The sequence below is a fragment of the Molossus molossus genome, unplaced genomic scaffold, assembly GCF_014108415.1.
Source record: "Molossus molossus isolate mMolMol1 unplaced genomic scaffold, mMolMol1.p scaffold_m16_p_12, whole genome shotgun sequence".
Lineage (NCBI taxonomy): Eukaryota > Metazoa > Chordata > Mammalia > Chiroptera > Molossidae > Molossus > Molossus molossus.
Window position 1 is genome coordinate 82,590,854 of NW_023425347.1, and position 18,063 is coordinate 82,608,916.

General features: G+C 57.9%; 1 protein-coding gene across 3 annotated transcripts in view; it reads left to right on the forward strand.

Annotated features, from left to right (window-relative positions):
- The first annotated feature begins 305 nt into the window (after positions 1-305).
- Positions 306-18,063, forward strand: part of ADGRB2 (adhesion G protein-coupled receptor B2) — a 29,535-nt gene continuing 11,777 nt past the window's right edge. For all 3 annotated transcript variants that reach the window (XM_036255762.1, XM_036255763.1, XM_036255764.1), the window contains exons 1-12: positions 306-1,125; positions 12,503-12,586; positions 12,842-13,006; positions 14,132-14,296; positions 14,878-15,042; positions 15,123-15,290; positions 15,365-15,466; positions 15,622-15,728; positions 16,534-16,728; positions 16,876-16,944; positions 17,022-17,130; positions 17,449-17,779. In XM_036255762.1, coding sequence (XP_036111655.1) covers positions 333-1,125; positions 12,503-12,586; positions 12,842-13,006; positions 14,132-14,296; positions 14,878-15,042; positions 15,123-15,290; positions 15,365-15,466; positions 15,622-15,728; positions 16,534-16,728; positions 16,876-16,944; positions 17,022-17,130; positions 17,449-17,779 — 2,453 coding nt within the window. In that variant the 5' untranslated portion in view covers positions 306-332. The remainder of the gene's footprint in view (positions 1,126-12,502; positions 12,587-12,841; positions 13,007-14,131; positions 14,297-14,877; positions 15,043-15,122; positions 15,291-15,364; positions 15,467-15,621; positions 15,729-16,533; positions 16,729-16,875; positions 16,945-17,021; positions 17,131-17,448; positions 17,780-18,063) is intronic.

Below are 18,063 nucleotides of genomic sequence, written 5' to 3' on the forward strand. Positions count from 1 at the left end.
AAGTTGGGTTCTGGGGATGGGGCTGGATCCGACTGTCAAACTGAGATGCTTGTGGTCGTTGGGACTGACCGAGATCATAGGATAATAGTAAAAACAACAACGAATGTTTCTTAAGGGCTTACAAGATTCCAGGTACTCTCCCAAGTCTCTTCATTCTACAGGTAAGGAAACCGGGGCTCAGAGAAGTCCAGTCCCTTGTCTAAGATCATATAGGTGGCTTTAATCTCCAGGCCCATGCACTACCTGGAACTAGCCCCAGGAGATTCAGAGCCCATGCTGGCCATGTCTGGGGCCACTGACACTGTCTCTCTCCACAGGGCAAGGGACATAGGATGACCCCAGCCTGTCCCCTCTTACTATCTGTGATTCTGTCCCTGCGCCTGGCCGCCGCCTTCGACCCTGACCCCAGTGCCTGCTCCGCCCTGGCCTCCGGCGTGCTCTACGGGGCCTTCTCACTGCAGGACCTCTTTCCTACCATCGCCTCGGGCTGCTCCTGGACACTGGAGAACCCTGACCCCACCAAGTACTCCCTCTACCTGCGCTTCAACCGCCAGGAGGAGGTGTGCACCCACTTTGCGCCCCGCCTGCTGCCCCTGGACCACTACCTGGTCAACTTTACCTGCCTGCGGCCGAGCCTGGAGGAGGCGGTAGCCCGGGTGGAGTCGGAGGTGGGGCGGCTGGAGGAGGAGGAGGCAGCGGGGTTGGAGCTCTGCAGTGGCTCAGGCCCCTTTACCTTCCTGCACTTCGACAAGAACTTCGTGCAGCTGTGCCTGTCAGCGGAGCCCTCAGAGGCCCGGCGCCTGCTGGCACCCACGGCCCTGGCCTTCCGCTTTGTCGAGGTCTTGCTCATCAACAACAACAACTCCAGCCAGTTCACCTGCGGTGTGCTCTGCCGCTGGAGTGAGGAGTGTGGCCGTGCTGCCGGCAGGGCCTGTGGCTTTGCCCAGCCGGGCTGCAGCTGCCCTGGTGAGGCAGGGGTCAGCCCTGCCACCACCACACCTCCAGGTCCCCCTGCTGCCCACACTCTGTCCAATGCTCTGGTGCCCGGGGGCCCACCCCCATCTGCTGAGGCTGATTTGCACTCGGGGAGCAGCAATGACCTGTTCACAACTGAGATGAGATATGGTGAGTCTGAGCAGGGCCTGGGTGGGGTGCCTGTGTCCAGGGAACCAGTGGTGCCTGCTGGTGCCCATCTTGGCAGATCCTGGGGCCATTTATATAGCTGTTCACCCATGTTCCCTCTGTGTCCAGCCTTGTCTAGATGATGGGGTCACCAAAATAAATTAGGGTCACGCCTCCCTCGTGAAGAGTTTGCAGCCTGGGTGGATGAATGGGGCACAGGTCAGACAGTGCATCATGGTAAACCCGGGGAGGGGACCACCTAATCGGGCAGTCAGGGAAGGCTTCCTGAAGGAAGTAAAACAGGAGCAGAGATCTGAAGGACAAGTGGAGGCGAGCCAAGCCAAAGGAGTGGTGAGGGTATTCCAGGCCGAGTGAGCAGCGTGTACAAAGGTCCAAAGCTGGGAGTGACTGTGGAAGGCCCTGGCACTGCAAGTTGACAAGTTTGCCTGGAGGCTGGAGTAGGCAGGGAGCAGGGCTGTGTTCCTGCCCACATGGGTCACTGGTTTTTGGCAGTGGCCCCAGGGTCAGGGCAGAGGGAGGTGTAGAAGAATGTGCCTGGGTGAGAGGCCCAAGCTTCGAGGCTGCCTAGGAGGGCTGGCTGGCTCAGCTCCCAGCATCCACTGTCTCCCCGCTCTGGGCCCATGTCTTCTGGGACTGAGGCCGCCAGCTGCTAGAGCTTCCTGCTGACTGGGCAAAAGCTCCCTGAGCCCTTGAGCCCTGCCTGCTCCTGCTTCCACCCCAGCTCGCTTCCAGGTCCACAGCTCCTCAGCTGGATCCTGCGTGCCTGCTAACAGTGCTCGGCCAGGGGCTGGCTCGGGGGCCTGGCAGGGAGTGGGGTGGGAGGGAAGCAGATCTGGGGTCTGCTTCTCAGGTCTGGTATTAACAGGAACTTCCCTCTCCTCTCTGGGCCTCAGTTTCCCCATTTGGGATAACAGGTGTTGGCCGACTATCATGAGGGTGTCAGGCAGGGATATAAGTCAGAAGGGGCGTCTGGATCTGACCGAGAGAGTCTTACAGGGAGGCGGTGGGTCTTGTGTGAGGGCCACTGGGAGTATTGGAGGAGTGTGATCTGTCCCTATCCCGGCTTTGGAGGCCAGAGTCCCGGAGTTGGCCTCCTTTGACTGTTACCTTGAGTGGATCCCCCTTTGTTGTTATCAGTTTATTGTCCATGAAATGGGGAGATATTCCTGAATTAATGAGACGGGGTGTTTATCCTGACAGTAGCCTCCCCCAGTGCTTTGGAGGAGGGGCTTCTCGGCCTCCCTCATGAGACATCTGGAATGGTGCTCAACCGTGGCAAGAGCCCCACGCCTTGCTCTGGCCTCTCTCCTAGGCCAGCTTGGCCTCTTAACAGTGGTCAATGAAGCTGTCCCAGTGACAGGTAGGCCGTGGGCAGGTTATAGGCCCTGGAGGCTGGCCTGGGATTTAGTGCCTGCAGGAAGAAATTGAATTTTGCCTCTTTGTCGAACATCTGTGGAGAGTGCCAGGCATATATCAGGAGGTTTATGGCTCTTCCTACCTGGCCGCCGCTGCCTGTCACTCTGTGGGGCCTCCATCATGCTCGGCAGAGGGTGAATTCTTTTGTCTGGCTTTCCCTGTGGTCCACCAGCCCAGTGGTCTGTAGTGGACGAGCAAGGCTCTGCTCTCCCGGGCAGGCACCAGCTGGGCAGGCTGCCATGTAAAGCCAGAGCCAGGAGCAGCCAGCTGGGCTCAGTTGAAGCCGGAAGCAGGAGTTGGTTGGTAGCTAGGGTGTCTTTGGAGATCAGAGAGGACTGGTTATAGGAAGGGCACCGTCATCCCTACCATCATCACAGCTGCTGCAGCAGCCTCTGTGCCTGAGGATGGGTGGAGATTGGACACTGATTGTCCTTGGACATGAGGCCTGGTGTCATGTCTGAGCAGGGAGCACTGGGCTCCCAGCTGTTCCCAAGCTTGACCTCTGTTCATGCCCCTTGTCCTGCTTGGCATGTTTCCAGGTTGCTCCGTGGGCTTGCTGGCAGGAGGGCCCTGTGGGGAGTTGCATGGGCTGATGGGGCATCACGTCAGGAGTGGGCTCACGCAGCACATTGGGGCTGACAGCTGGGCTGGCATAGACTCTTTCTCTCCCCTGGTAAGCAAGAGACTCTTCCTCTCTGCCGCCTCCTCCCTTTTGCCTAAACTCTCTGAGGCAAGACTCAGTTTGTTCCATGTGGCAGGGAGAATCTGAGGGCCAGTGGCATCATCGGGGCCCAGGGCACTCTGTGCCTGGTGGCAGCACAGCCTTTGCCAAGCCCTTGGCCTCATCTCCATGCTTCTCTTCACCTCCTCCCCACTGGGCCAGCTGGACACATGTACCAACTGTAGGAGAACCGGCTGGCACATAACGCTGCCAGATTGAGAACAAGATTGGTGGGGATGGTGGCGAACAGGAAGACCAGAACCCGTCTCCTGGCCCCTTTGCCAGGTACCGGGGCAGGGAGCTGTGCCTAGCTCCTCTGGGACACCCCGAGTAGGGTCAGTGGCGAGGCCAGGCGGGGTGGGGCTGGTTGGTGCTGGAAGAACGTGAGGCCGGGCACTGGTGGGCAGTGGCGGAGCGGGGTGCCTGGGCTCGCCTCAGAGCTGAGTGCGTTTGACAAGAGGGTACAGGCGCCTGTTAATTTCACGCAAACTGCCTTTGATAGATCTCTTGTTATTTTTGGTGAGTTGAGCCATAAATTTGTGCCATCTTGCTGCTGCAATCTGTTAAGTGGGGGGAAAGAAAGAAAGGGAAGGCAGGCAGGAAGGAACTCAGTGGAGGACTGGTACGGAGGCTGGTTGAGGCTGGGCAGGAAGGTGGGTTTTAGAGGTGGTGCCAGCTGCAGAGCCTAGCTCCTGCAGTTCCTGCCCACTGACCTGCAGTTCCTGCCCACTGACCCTCCAGTTCTGAGGAGGCATCAGCCGATGGGGATGGCTGTGCAAAGTGACACCTGAGAGTGTCTTTCCCTCTTGCAATCTCCCTCCCTCCTCTGCCACACTCCCTGCCTCCCCCATGGGCCCCGTGCCACCCCGTCATCTGGGCTCCATTCCTGAGCCTGGGGTCCCCTGAGAGTCGGGCCTGGGAGGCAAGAGCAGGTGCAGATCCCCATCCTGCCACTGCTGTGGGGCCTGGACAAGGTGCCGCCCAGTGGAACCTCATGACCCCCAGTTTTCTGTGTTAGTTCCCTGGTTCAGCCCCCAGTGACTCCCCATGGTGGTCCAGACTCCTCGGTCTGGCATTCCAGCCCCACCCGGACCCTGCTGCCCCCTGCTTTTCAGGCTTCCCTCGAGTTCTCCCCCACCTCTTCAACCAGGGCCCCTGAACTCCCGGCTTTCGGCCCCCCCCTGCCTTTCGAGGACGGTTTCCCTCCCCTGGAATGCCCTTGCCTTCGTTTTCCCAGACCGTCTGAACCCTTCTAAGCACAGCTCAAGCCCCGTTTCCTCTAGGAAGCTGCCCCTGACCTGCCCAGTTCAGCCCTAGATTGGCTTTTCTCCTCTCAACTCTCAGGCCCGGCCTCTGGCTAGCCTGGCCTGGTGGCAGGAAGTGGGCCCTACCTGCCCATTTAGGGCCCAGATCTCGGGGAGGCAGGGCCCCTCTCTGGGTGGGGTGGAGGAAGACCTAGCACATGCGTTTCCTGGCAGACTCTTCCAGCCCAGATCTGTTGGGATGGAGAGTGGGGCACAGACTCCCCCAGACATCTCAGCAGGGACTGAGTCCCAGCCCATCCATCACTCATGTCTTGTCAGAGTGCAGTTTGTGCCAGATCTTGGACCGCCTCAGAGTGTATAAGATCCGAGGTGCAGCAGACACCCCTTCTGCCCTCTGGAGGGGGAGAGTGACCACTACTGTACAGTGGTGGTCAAGGCCATGGTCGCTCAGTGCCAGCTTCAGTTCCTGCCCCCACCACTGATTAACTGTGTGACCATGGGCAAGTTTCTTCACCCCCATTTCCTTACCCGAAAAATGGGGATGGGAGAGCTATTCCACAGAATACTATTGAGGATTAAGCAAGAGAATGTGGGTAAGTGCTTAGCACAGGGCCTGGCACATGGTTAACCCTTAATAAATAGCTGCCTGTTGTCATAATTCAGTGTAATAGGTATGATGTACGTGTGCTGATGTCAAGGAGGGGGAAGGGTAAGGGATTAAACCACAGAGGGGTGAGAAGGCAGTTTGAAGAAGGTGATTTTGAGTTGAGTTTTGAGGAATGAATAGGAATCCACTAGCCTGTGAAATATTTCCTTAAATTGACTCTTTTATTCTTTATTTTGCTTGTTTATTTATAAAATATGTTTTTTATGGATTTTTTTTAGAGAGAGAGGAAGGGAGAGAGAGATAGAAAAATTGATGTGAGAGAAACATCAATTGGCTGCCTCCTGCACGCCCCCTACTGGGGATCGAGCCCACCACCTGGGCATGAGCCCTGACTGGGAATCGAACCGGGACCTCTCAGTCCATGGGACTGAGCCAAACTGGCTGGGCTACGTTGACTCACTTTTAAAATTCATTTTATTAAAAAGAATTTTTATATCATAAATGGCAAAAGTATATCACTTATTTGGAATAGAAGAAAACCATAGAAACAACCACAGTGAAAACAAAGCAGCATTATCGAATTCTAGCGAAATGCTCATCCCTCCTGTCAATTCGTTAGAAAGAGAAATCAGCACGGGCTGGGAAGGTTTATGAAAGTCTTGGAAGCCCAGAGGCTTCATCTTTCATGCATTTGGAAGAATTAAAAGTAAGGTTACCACACAATTCATCATCTAAACTGGGACTTTCTTGAGGTTATAAAGGGGGTACTGTTAATTACATCAGGGCAACAGGTGCAACCTTGACTATAAGAGGCAGATTGGCAAAAGTCACCCTAATTAAAAGAGACATGGAAAGGGGATACATTCCTCTGTTCATGATCCAGTGCTATTTCCTGGTGCTGTTGTGCCCCCCCCCCCCCTCAAGTCAACTCCTGTTGCATGCTCTGGGAAACCCCGTAGGAGCTTGGGCTTTTGAGGTGGAGGAAACAGCCTGTGCAAGGGTGTGGAGGTGTGAATGTGCGGGGTATGGGGCGATGCAGACTGCTGTAGTACCCTCCCAGGTGTAGACTGGACGGTAGTACCCTCCCAGGGGTGGGAGATGGGGCCAAGGCTCTTACTGTCATCCACAAACACTGGGACCTCACCCTGCTGGCTGAGGGCTTTAAGTAGGCAGCCAGAAATTGGGTGTCATGGGGGAGACAGTGTGAGTCAGACATGGTTTCTGCTCTCAAGGAGCTCCTGGCTGCTTGGGGTTGGTGGCAGGGACCCAGCTAGCCCTGTTGGGAGCTTAGGCAGTTAGGCCAGCAGCTTGGGGAGGAAGTCATTGGAGAGGGACTGGCATTCTGTCTGGGGTTCTGGTCTCATAGGGACACCCAGTTGCACTGAACTGTAGAGGTAGAACCTGGAAGTGTTAAAAGCCACCTCCCTCTGTCCCTGCACCCCTGGGATTCTGATGCACTATGGGGTACTAGAAGCACTGCTGGGGCTGGGGAGCCACGTGTCAAGGGGATCAGCTGGTGCCTACTCAGGGCTCTGGGGTCAGCCTCAGGGAGGATGCAGAGAGCCTGGGGACTGCTTTGTGAATCCACCGCGCTCTCTGTGGAAGTGATGATTATCGTGGTTATTTTTAACAAGATCCCGACAAAGAAGCTGAGGGGGCTGGACTGATTGGAGTTGGGGGGGCAGGGTCTGCAGTCCTGCTCAAATGGCAGAGAGCCTGTACCCACCCTGCCTGCCAGTGCCAGGAGTGAGGCAGGAGTGGTCCCAGTGCGGTGGGTGGGGAGCTCTCAGAGATATCTGGCCCATGTTTGGAATGCCTGTCTTGCGTCTGCTGCTCAGAGCTGCTCAAGAGGGGCAGGGAAGATTGAGACCCTCCTTCGGGCCTACGTGAGGGGTTAGTCCAGGACACTCACAGCTGCAGCAGGAGGCAGCCTGGGGTCTAAGCCACAGAAGAAGGGACCAGCATACCCAAGCCCCTGTGTGGTCAGCCTATGAGGGCTTCCTGGAGGAGGTGGCATTTGCCATGTATGTTGGCAGAGCGATGTGGAAGAAGGAAGGAAACACCATTAGCAGATGCACATAGAAGAAGGAAAGCATTTGTATATTCAAGGGAAACCAAGAAGGGGTGGCCACTCCTTTGCATTGAGAGGTTATTGTGCTCCAGGTGGTACATATCTCATTTCCTTTCATTCTTACAGCGAACCTGTGGTGGGAAGTGTCATCTTTATTTTCAGTTGAAGATTTTTTTTTTAATCCTCACCCTAGGATACTTTTTTTCCCATTTATCTTCAGATAGAGTGGGAGGGAGAGAGAGAAAGAGAGAGAGAGAGAAACATTGATGAGAGAGATATGTCGACTGGTTGCCTCCTCCATGACCCTGACCAGGGCTGGGGACCGAACCGCAACCGCAACCGCGGTACATGCCCTTGACTGGAATCGAACCTGCGACTCATTGGCCCGCAGACCGGTGCTCTAACAGCTGAGCCAAACTGGCCAGGGCCTGTTGAAAATGTTTAAGCTCAGAGAGGTGAGGTGACTTTCCCAAAGGCACATAGCAAGACTGTGGCAGAGTTGGGAATCGGAGCTACATTTGTCTGGCTCCCGAATCTGTGTTCTTCCCGCTCTCCACATGGCCCCCCGTGTGCTTGGCTGCCTGATGGGGAGGGAGGGCAGGACTGGACAGGCTCAGAGGCTGACACTGGCTAAAGCAGTGGGGAGCCACTGAGGGCTCCTCAGCAGGGGTCGTGTCTGGAGCCAGCCCCCTAGACAGTCACTTCCGAGGCTACAGAGGAGAATCAGGCTCACCTCAGGGCGGGGGTGCGTGTGCACAGGAGCGATTAGAAAGGGGTATGAAAATGGGATAATAGAGGCGCGTCAGGGGCTTTGGTGGGACGAGGCAGTGCCTTAGGGGTTGCATGGGAATTAGGAAAGGTGTCTCTGAGGAGGTCCAAGTTGAGCTGCATTTTGTCAGAGGCAGGGCAGTTCAGGGGAAAGGGCACAGCCCCCAGGGTCAGACAGCCTGGGTTGGAGCCCCTCAGCCTCTCTCCAGTGAGATTTGGAGCCTCGTTCCTTACTAGTAAATGGGAGAACCCGTCCTAATAAGGAGGAAACGAGGTGACGTAGGGTGCATGGTGACAGGCACGTAGCACTTGTGTAGTAAGTGTTACTTATTCAGAACAAAACAGGACGTTCAGGGGTTGGTCCAGGAAGCCTGTCCTGGGCAGCAGGTTTGTCTGTGCCGACGTCAGGCCGCCAGGTGGGAAAACCCGTAGATCGCAGGCCTGCGGGCAGCAGAGTCCCTGGTCTAGTAAGGCCTCAAGCTCACTGGGGGGACACTCGGGAGTCCTGGGGACACTCACACCCCTTCCTGGACCCCTTCTCGTCCTCTTGGCTCAGCTGCCTCTCAGACACCCCTGTTCTGGAGCTGGCTGGGGCCTGCACATGGTAGATGCTGAGTAATCTGAATAATTGTTTGTTTCAGCAGATGACACCTCTGGCCTTATCTGTCTCTTTCCCCCTTCAAGGAGAACTAGCTTTCACTTGTGGGGAAATAAATAGCTGGCCACTCCTCTGAGGGGTGTGGGGGTGGGGGTGGAGGGGACAGCAGTCAGTGCGGCCCCAGCTGTGTGGCCTTGGACTTATTCCTTCCCCTCTCTGGCCCAGCCCAGGAGGCTGGGAGAGGGACTCAAGCTGGACCTGGGACACGTTCTGATTTTCCATCGGGGTGGTTTCTAGCAACCCCCACCATCACGCCTGGTGTCCTGTGGGCTGGCCTGCACTCGGCTGCAGACCACAGGAAGCAGGGAGTCCACGCCAAGCAGGTCAGGCTGGCCTGTCACGTGTTCCTGCTCGATGGTCTTCCTGGATGCCAGGCTGGTGGGGGCTTTGTCACAGACACGACGATGGCCAAGACACCAAAACAGGAGCTGGATAAGGGGACTCTTGGCTAGATTTCCTCAGGAAGGCTTCTCCAGAATGTTAATTGTTAAATGGGTATCAGGTTCATTAATAAATGGGCGGAGGGCTGCTGGATAGAGCTGATATTCAAGATTGATTATAAATGACTGTTTCCAATGACCCTGCCATGAGGTTGGGGGTGGGGGGGCTGGGAGCAGTGTGTTCATTGGTGTTTATTGATATTTCCCTGGACCGGATTCTGTGGTCAGGGAGATGCCTCACACGGCCTGCCTTCAGAGGGCTCCTGGGGGGCAGGAAGTTCCGACGGAAGATGGAGTCATCTGTGATGAGAGGGCACATAGAAGGAGGGGCAGCCAGTTCTGCCTGGGAAGTGGGGATACGGAAGACTTCACAGACTAGAGGTCATTTGAGGTGGGTTTTAAAGGTCAAGCAGGAGTTTTCCAGGCAAAGAACGTGGGGAACAAGCAGGTAGAGGTTTGAGAGGAGATGATCCTATTTTGGACATGCTGAGTGTGAGGGCTCCCAGCGGGAGGCAGGAGGGAAGGAAGGGGTGGTCTGGGATAATGACTTGGGAGCAGCCATTCAGAGGGGCGAATTAAGCCGGGAGGAAGGGTGCGGGGTGTGCAGTGAGAACAGGACAAAGTGTGGGTGCTTGAAACAGCCGGAAGACAGAGCAGTAGTGGGGCTGGGACTGAGGAGCCAGAGAGGCAGCAGGAAAGCAAGAGTCAGGGAAGGGAGTGTTTCGAGGCAGGGAGTCAACAGGGACAAATGCTGCCGAGGGGTCAAATGAGATGAGGCCTGCAAAGTGTCCACGGCATTTAGCAGCAAGGAGGGCGTGGATGACTTTGTCAAGAATGGTTTCAGTCGAAAGATGTGGTCAGAAGGCAGACTGCAGTGGATCACGGGCGAGGTGACATCTGAGCCAGGATGTGAGTGGCGGGTGAGAAACTGGAGTGCCAGCCCTGGACCACTCATGGATTGCAGAGAGGCTGGAGGGCAGTCGCCCGAGGAGGAAGGCAGGTCACAGGAGGGCTCCCCCCAGAGTGGAGGCGGCCTGGGTCGGTTCCTGGGCTGCAATGAGGAGAAAATGCTGATGGAATGTGATGGAGAGAGGTAAGGGATGGAGCCCTCCGGAGAAGACTGGGGGTCGGGGGCTTTGTGAGGAGAGCTGTAGGAAAGTTGGGAGTTGGGGGGGGGGGGGGGCTCTTGTTTCACAGCCTCTGCTTTCTCTGTAATGGAGCTTGTCGCCCAGGGAGTAGGTGGAGATGGGCTTGGAGAGAGGGGTCCCGGTCTAGTGCGGCCGGCGGCTGAGGTGGGGAATGGGGAAGGCAGGGAGCCGAGAAAGCTGCTGAGAAGCCTGGGCGCCCAGCGGATGTGCAGCCCTGAATCTGTCATGGTGCCAGTTGGCACAGCTGTAGATTTCTTCAGCAGCCCGGGGGTGGGTGTGGAGAAGGCGGCTTGTCACAAGGCTCTGGGGGGGGACTGGCTGAGCGGGTGTGGTGGAAGGGCTGGGGAGCAGACTGGGGAGCTGGCAGCGTGGCCCAGCACCTTCCCAGGGGTCCTGATGGAGGAGGGGCCCAAAGTGAGGCCAGGAGGCAGCGCAGGTGCTGTCAGAGGGAGGCGGCCCGGGGGCTGAAGAGTAACATGTGAGGGTGCAGAAGGGGTGGAAGTTGGGAGGGGAGGGGAGATGGTAAAAATAAACCAGACAAAGTTCCTGCCTCCTGAGCATTCGCCATGTGCCAAGCAGTGTGCTAAGGGCTTTGTGGCCTGCTGTCAGGGTTCGAATATTGTGTCAGAGAGGTAAAAATGGGGTCAGAGAGGCAAAGACACTTGCCCAATGTCACTGCTGGTCAGTGTCCATGCCCCAGTTGGGACCCAGGGTTGGTTGACCCCGGAGATGTCCTGGGGTCCAGATTTCAGAGACGGTGGGGAAGTACCAGGGTTGGTGTAGAGCAGATCTTAGGACTGGTGGCTGAGGTGGAGGGAAGGGCCCCCGAGTTGATGAGACCAGAAGCTGGGCTGAGTGGCAGTTGGAGGCCCCTGGACAGCAGGTTTCCCCAAGGTGATCACTCTGCATGCCCGGTCAGGAAGAGCTCTCTCTCTGATGCAGAGCCTGGACTGAGCAGCAGGGGCCAGGAAGAGTACAGCCCTCTTGGTTTCCTTTAAACACAGAGTGCCTGGCCCTGGCCGGTTTGGCTCAGCGGTTAGAGTGTCGGCCTGCGGTCCGGAGAGACCCGGGTTCGGTTTCCGCCAAGGGCATGTACCTGGGTTGCAGTTTGTCCCCGGCCCTGGTTGGGTCATGTGGGTGGTGGCCACTCGATGTGTCCCTTTCACGTCAATCTTTCCCTCTCTCTCTCTCTTCCCCCCTTCCCACTCTATCTGAACAAAAAATGGAAAAATGTCCTCGAGTGAGGATTAAGAAAAAATAAACACAGAGTGCCTGTTTTGTGTTGATGTGGATTTTAGAAATAGAAGAGGACCTGGGGTTGGAGAGAGGAGTACATTCTGGTCTGGGGACAGCATGGGCTGAGCCAGTCCCACTTGCCCAGCTGGGCCTCTCCCCTCTGCACTACCCACATGGGGGAGGGCCCGGATCAGTCCCTGTGTGAGCAGCCGGGCAAGCCCTGGGGAACGGGACCTCTCCCAGCCCCTCCTCCAGCACTGGTGGTGCTCCCAGGGCCTAGAGCAGACACATGCATCAGGGCAGCCAAAGCCCTGGGGCTGGGGCCGAAGCAGCATTGGCCTCCTGGAGAACCTGCTGCTCTCCTGGCCAACGAGGCAGCAGGGAGGAGGGCCCACGGGAGGTAGTATCTGCCCCAAGCCCTTGGGTCTCTGAGGAACAGCCTTCTGACCTGCACTTCCAGGTCACAGTCCTGTGCTGCTTGGGGAGATGAATCGGGACCCAAGACCCAGCCCCTGGCTTGGCATGAACTGTGTCCCAGCTTGGGTGTTTGTCGGCCCTAGGAGTCAGCCCTGTGAGGGGGAAACGCTTGGGCTTCGGGCTCACCGGGCTGTGTGGTCTTGGACGTCACTTCCCCTCTGTAGTCCTCAGTTTTCTCATCATTACGCAGAGATGGGGGCCTCTGCTTCCCAGGGAGGGTTACAGGAGACAGGTGTGGACAGCGTTGGCGCAGAAGTCTCCCAGAGCTCATTTATGTGCATGGCCACCCCTCTCCAGTCTCCCCCCGTCTGCCTGAGGCGAGAGGAGGAAAAGAGAGTTGTGAGGCTGTGGGCGAGCCCTGTGTGGCCTGCTGAGCCTCAGTGTTCTATCTGTAGAATGGTGGTGTGGGGCAGGGGGCAGGACTTGCTCTCTCAGCATCTGCAGTTGGTTCCAGACCCTCAGGCTGAGGGCGAGCAAGGCTACCCTCTCTGTGCCATCCCGGCAGGACAGAGCTGGCCTTGGCTCACCCCTGCCACCACCTCCGTGTTCCAGGTGAGGAGCCGGAAGAGGAACCAAAGGTGAAAACCCAGTGGCCAAGGTCTGCAGATGAGCCCGGGGTATACCTGGCGCAGACAGGTAACTCGGGCCCGCCTCCCTTCCTCTGTGGCGGGGGCCCGACTGTGTGGCGTCTGGTGGCATGTGTGCTTGGCATGTACCCGTCTATGTCTTATGTCCTGGAGCTCAGTCACATCTTTCTGCCACGTGAGGCCTGTGGGCAGGACTGGGTTGCCTCCTGAATGACATGTCACTTGGGGTCAGGGTAGGAGGATTCCTATGAGACCAAGTGCTTGGAAGGTGCCCCCTGCCGCCGACGCTGTCCCTCTCTTGTAGGTGACCCAGCGGCTGAGGAGTGGTCCCCGTGGAGCGTGTGTTCCCTGACGTGTGGGCAGGGTCTGCAGGTGCGGACCCGCTCCTGTGTGTCCTCCCCCTATGGGACCCTGTGCAGCGGGCCCCTGCGGGAGACCCGGCCTTGCAACAATTCAGCCACTTGCCCAGGTATGCCCATCCTCCCCGCCCCATCTGCCGGCAGGGTACGGTCCCGTCTGGGACTTGGGCAGGTTAATCTTCCTTTCATTCAGCAAATCTGACTATTCCCCACACTGTGCCCAGCCCCTCCCAGGACACTGGGGACACACACGAATCAAGGCCCACACTAGTGGGCTGGGTTCTGGGCACATCACTCCCCAGGTGCCTAGGGCCTGATAATCAGGCTTATCTTTTCACCCTCGCCCTCCACATTCCCTGTGCTCTGGCCACACCAGCACCCCTCGCACTTTCCCCCCTCCCTGCATCTCCTGTTCTCATCCCATGCCCCCTCCCCTGCTGGGCTATCAAAATTCAGCCTGTCCTTCAAGATCAAAGACAATTGCCACTTAAAAAAAAAAATGAAACCTTTCCTGACCATCCTGTCCCTCTTCTGATTCCCCACCCCACTCCCCAGGGAGCCTCCTGTAGCCCCTGAAGCCCCCCTCAGCCCAGCATGGAGCTGAGGCTGAGCATGTGCTGCCCGGGGAGTGGGCAGCCTCTGCCAGTCCGCTCCTCAGCCCGAGGGAGGGCAGTGGTGCCTGGGCCTGGCCAGCTCCTGGCTGCGGAATTCAAGTAGGGCTACCTGGGGAGGGCACTTGATAGCGGGGGTGTGGCAGGAGCTTGCAGAGGGCTGGGCAAAGCTGTGCCTGGCCTGTGAGCTCTGTGACAGTGTCCGTGTAGAGGTTCATGTCAATGTGTGTCCATGTGCTTGGGGTCAGAGGGGTGCTTCTCTTGCTCCGGGCCTGCTGTGTTGGCTTCCTGCTCTGGGTCCGTGGTTGGGGGTGGGGGGTGGGGAGGGACAAAGTAGGGTAGGGTGGGGGTAGATCTGGAGTCCTTTCCTGGGCTTTCCTGTGCTCCCAAGAGAGGAGGACCCCTGTCTCCCCTTCTGGGTTGATTCTAGGTTCCCTGGTTGGGTGACCTGTGTGAGCTGGGACTGTAAACTGGTTGTCATCCACATCCCGCCCAAAGGGTGTGGCCCGGGAGAGAGCCAATGAGGAGTGGTCGCAGAACTGCCGGAGCTCCTGATTGGTGGGTGGATGGGCAGTGGGCGGGGCCAAGGTACAGCCCAGCCACCGGCCACGTGCTTCCTTGCAGTGCACGGCGTGTGGGAGGAGTGGGGGTCCTGGAGCCTGTGCTCCCGCAGCTGCGGGCGGGGGTCCCGGAGCCGGATGCGGACCTGCGTGCCCCCCCAGCACGGCGGCAAGGCCTGCGAGGGTCCTGAGCTGCAGACTAAGCTCTGCAGTATGGCTGCCTGCCCGGGTCAGTAGCGCCCGTGGGCTTCCAGGCGGGCGTCGCCCAGCCGGGTGGGGGTCGGGAGACTCAGAGGAGGCAGTCATGTCCAGTGCTCTGTCCCTGGGGGCCCCATGAACTTTGACCAAGCATGGGGAGACTGTCAGTGTGGGAGGTGACCTGGCCCAACCCAGATGGAATTGGCACGGGTGTCCCCATCCAAGGGGGAGCTGCTTGCTAGTGCCCCTTCCCCTAAGCCCAGGGGAACCCTTGCTGTTATAGCTCTTGGGTGCTCATGGCCACCTGGGTTGTCAGGGGACACAAAGCTGTGCTTAAGTGTAGACAAAGATCAATCAGAAGGTGACCCGTTTCCCTGGCCAAAAGAGAATGTGTGCCTTGTGTTCCTGGAGCTGGTGACACGCGGGCAGGACCAGGTTCAGGCACCACCTGCTCACTCCAGCCCCTCCCTTTCATCCACTCTCTCTAGTGGGTTTGGCCTGACACAAGCCTCAATGCTTAACAGGCTCTGCCATCTCCCTGCGGTGCTCTGCCCACACCAGTTCCCACACCCCTTGCTCAACGGCCACCCCTGCTTGTGTCTCCCCATGCAGTGGAAGGCCAGTGGCTAGAATGGGGTCCTTGGGGTCCATGCTCCACGTCCTGTGCCAACGGGACCCAGCAGCGCAGCCGGAAGTGCAGTGTGGCCGGTCCAGCTTGGGCCACGTGTACGGGTGCCCTCACTGACACCCGCGAGTGCAGCAACCTTGAGTGCCCGGGTGAGTGCTTGCAAGGGCGGCAGGTGGCCGTCCTGGCCCTGGGAGCACCTGGGGCCACTCATGCCCGCCCTTTCCTGTAGCCACAGATGGCAAGTGGGGACCATGGAACTCGTGGAGCCTGTGCTCCAAGACGTGTGACACAGGCTGGCAGCGTCGCTTCCGCATGTGCCAGGCCACGGGCGCGCAGGGCTATCCCTGCGAGGGCACCGGAGAGGAGGTGAAGCCCTGCAGTGAGAAGAGGTGTCCAGGTATTGCTTGCAGGCCCCTGGGTGTTGGGAGACAAGCGCGTGGGCCTGGCTGAGCCCCGTCACTGTACCCATAGCTTTCCATGAGATGTGCAGGGATGAGTACGTGATGCTGATGACGTGGAAGAAGGCGGCTGCTGGCGAGATCATCTACAACAAGTGTCCCCCCAACGCCTCAGGTGAGGGGCGGCTAGCTCTGCCCTCAGGCCCCCACCCTTTCATTCTTGCTGCCCCCGTCTGGGTTTCCATCCTCTTTTATCCTCCACCCTGAGGTGCAGAATGAAGTGCGTGAGAGCTCAGCTCCCACACCCAACCCTCTCTCCTTCCCCTGCAGGGTCTGCCAGCCGCCGCTGTCTCCTCAGTGCCCAGGGCGTGGCATACTGGGGGCTGCCCAGCTTTGCCCGCTGCATCTCGCACGAGTACCGCTACCTGTATCTGTCAGTGAGTGTTCCCTGCTGGGCCAGGCGGCACAAGGTCTACGCCAGACGCTGGTCGGGGGTGGAGGGAGCCTGATGCTCACTCATGCTCATGTGCCTTGGCGTATATATGCTGTGCTCACTTCTGCCTGGCTGTGCCTCTCCCTGTCTGGCAAACTCCTACTCATACCTCAAGGCCTAACTCTCAAGTATATTCCCTTCTCCCTGGTGCCTGCGTCTGTTCCGACAGCCCCCTGAGCTCTCCGGTCACTAAGTGTAATGAGCGCTCTTCAAAATGTCTGTGTCCTGCTAGACTGGGAGCTCCTTGAAGGCCTAGGGACAAAACTGAATTTATTTTTGTGTCCTCAGTGCCCAACTTAGGGCCTTTCTTGGGGTAAGAATGGTGTCAGTGAACGTGGCCTGTGTGTACTTGTCTGACTGTAATTGGTATTAGTTGTGTTTGCATTTGGAACGTGTATTTGAGAAAGAGAGAGAGACAAAATATAAATATGAGTGAGTTAGACTCCAGAGTGTACATGACCTTGTTGGGATGGGGGTGCACCCTATCCCTGTACCATGCTTATCTTTTATAACACCTGAGCACCCTTCCTTCTCTAGCTAGTCCATTCCAGTCTTTTAAAAGTATCTCTAGAGATTCTCTCTGTGGGTCTCTTTCCTGAGCTCTGTCTCCCCGAGTCCCTTCGAGCATCATCGCTGCCTTTTCCCTCTTTCCTCCTGATGCAAGCAGCGGGCAGACGGGAGTGGGGTGGGCCAGGGGCTGGTCCCAGCTCCTGCCACTCCCGTGACAGCAGCCCACCTGTCCCCTGCAGCTTCGGGAGCACCTGGCCAAGGGGCAGCGCATGCTGGCGGGCGAGGGCATGTCACAAGTGGTGCGCAGCCTGCAGGAGCTGTTGGCCCGGCGCACCTACTACAGCGGAGACCTGCTCTTCTCTGTGGACATTCTGAGGAACGTCACTGACACCTTCAAGAGGGCCACCTACGTGCCCTCTGCGGATGATGTGCAGGTACCTTCCTGCTCTGCTGGGGGGAAGGACCACTGAATGAGGCTGGGTCCCTATGGCAGAGTCTTCTGGGAGCAGCAGGTGTGGCTGTGATGGGGAAGCTCTGGCCCCTGGGGCTGGGCTTCCAGACAGTCACTTCTCTCTCCCCAGCGCTTCTTCCAGGTGGTGAGCTTCATGGTGGATGCAGAAAACAAGGAAAAATGGGATGATGCTCAGCAGGTGAGGGGCTTGGCTTCTAGGCTTCTTCCCCCATGACTCACCTCCATCACGGACCCTTACACACCTTCTGTCCTCAGGTGTCCCCTGGCTCTGTGCACCTGCTCCGGGTGGTGGAGGACTTCATTCACCTGGTGGGCGATGCTCTCAAGGCCTTTCAGAGCTCTTTGATTGTCACAGACAACTTGGGTACAGGAGGCTGGGAGGGAGGGGGTGCTGGATGTGGAACCCAGGCCTCCATGGGGGGATGGTTTTGAGGCTGTTCCTATTTCCTTCTCTCTCTTTCTTGGGGCCCTGTCTTCCTTATTGAACTCACTGTATCTTTCTCTCCGTGTTTCTTCTCCTCCATCTCTGTTGTGTTTCTCTGTGTACGTGTCCCCGCACCTCTGGGTTGGTACCAACCTCGGTGTCTGCATCTGCCTTCCTGGTGTCTGTCTCCCCTAAATCTCCCTCTCCCTCGTGTCTGCCCCCGTGTCTGTTGGTCTCTGCTGCCCCCACCCCCTGCAGTGATCAGCATTCAGCGAGAGCCAGTCTCAGCAGTGTCCAGCGACATCACGTTTCCCATGCGAGGCCGCCGGGGCATGAAGGACTGGGTGCGTCACTCCGAGGACCGCCTCTTCCTGCCCAAGGAGGTGCTCAGCCTCTCTGCCCCAGGGAAGCCAGCTGCCTCTGGGACATCCAGCAGCCCTGGCCGGGGGAGGGGCCCAGGAACAGTGCCCCCTGGTCCAGGCTACTCCCATCAGCGCCTCCTCCCGGCAGACCCCGAGGATTCCTCCTCCTACTTTGTGATTGGTGCTGTGCTTTACCGCACCCTGGGCCTCATCCTGCCGCCCCCCAGGTGAGTACCTCGGAGGGGTGGATGGGGCTTCCCAGGGCCCAGGGAGTTCCAGGTGAGAGAAGGAAGACTGAGCCTGTGCTGGCCACAGAGAGATTCCTCTGCACCCTCCTGCGGCCTTGGGGACCCCTCGCCTGGCTCTGGATACAGGTGCTTTTCAAAGATGTCCACGAAGCTCCTAGAGGCTGCGCTGGGGTCCAGGGGGTGTTAGACTGAGCTCTAGACCTCACCCGAAGTTCTGGGCCCGCTGAGCTCTAGCCTCTCCCTGGACTTGACCTCTGGTAGCC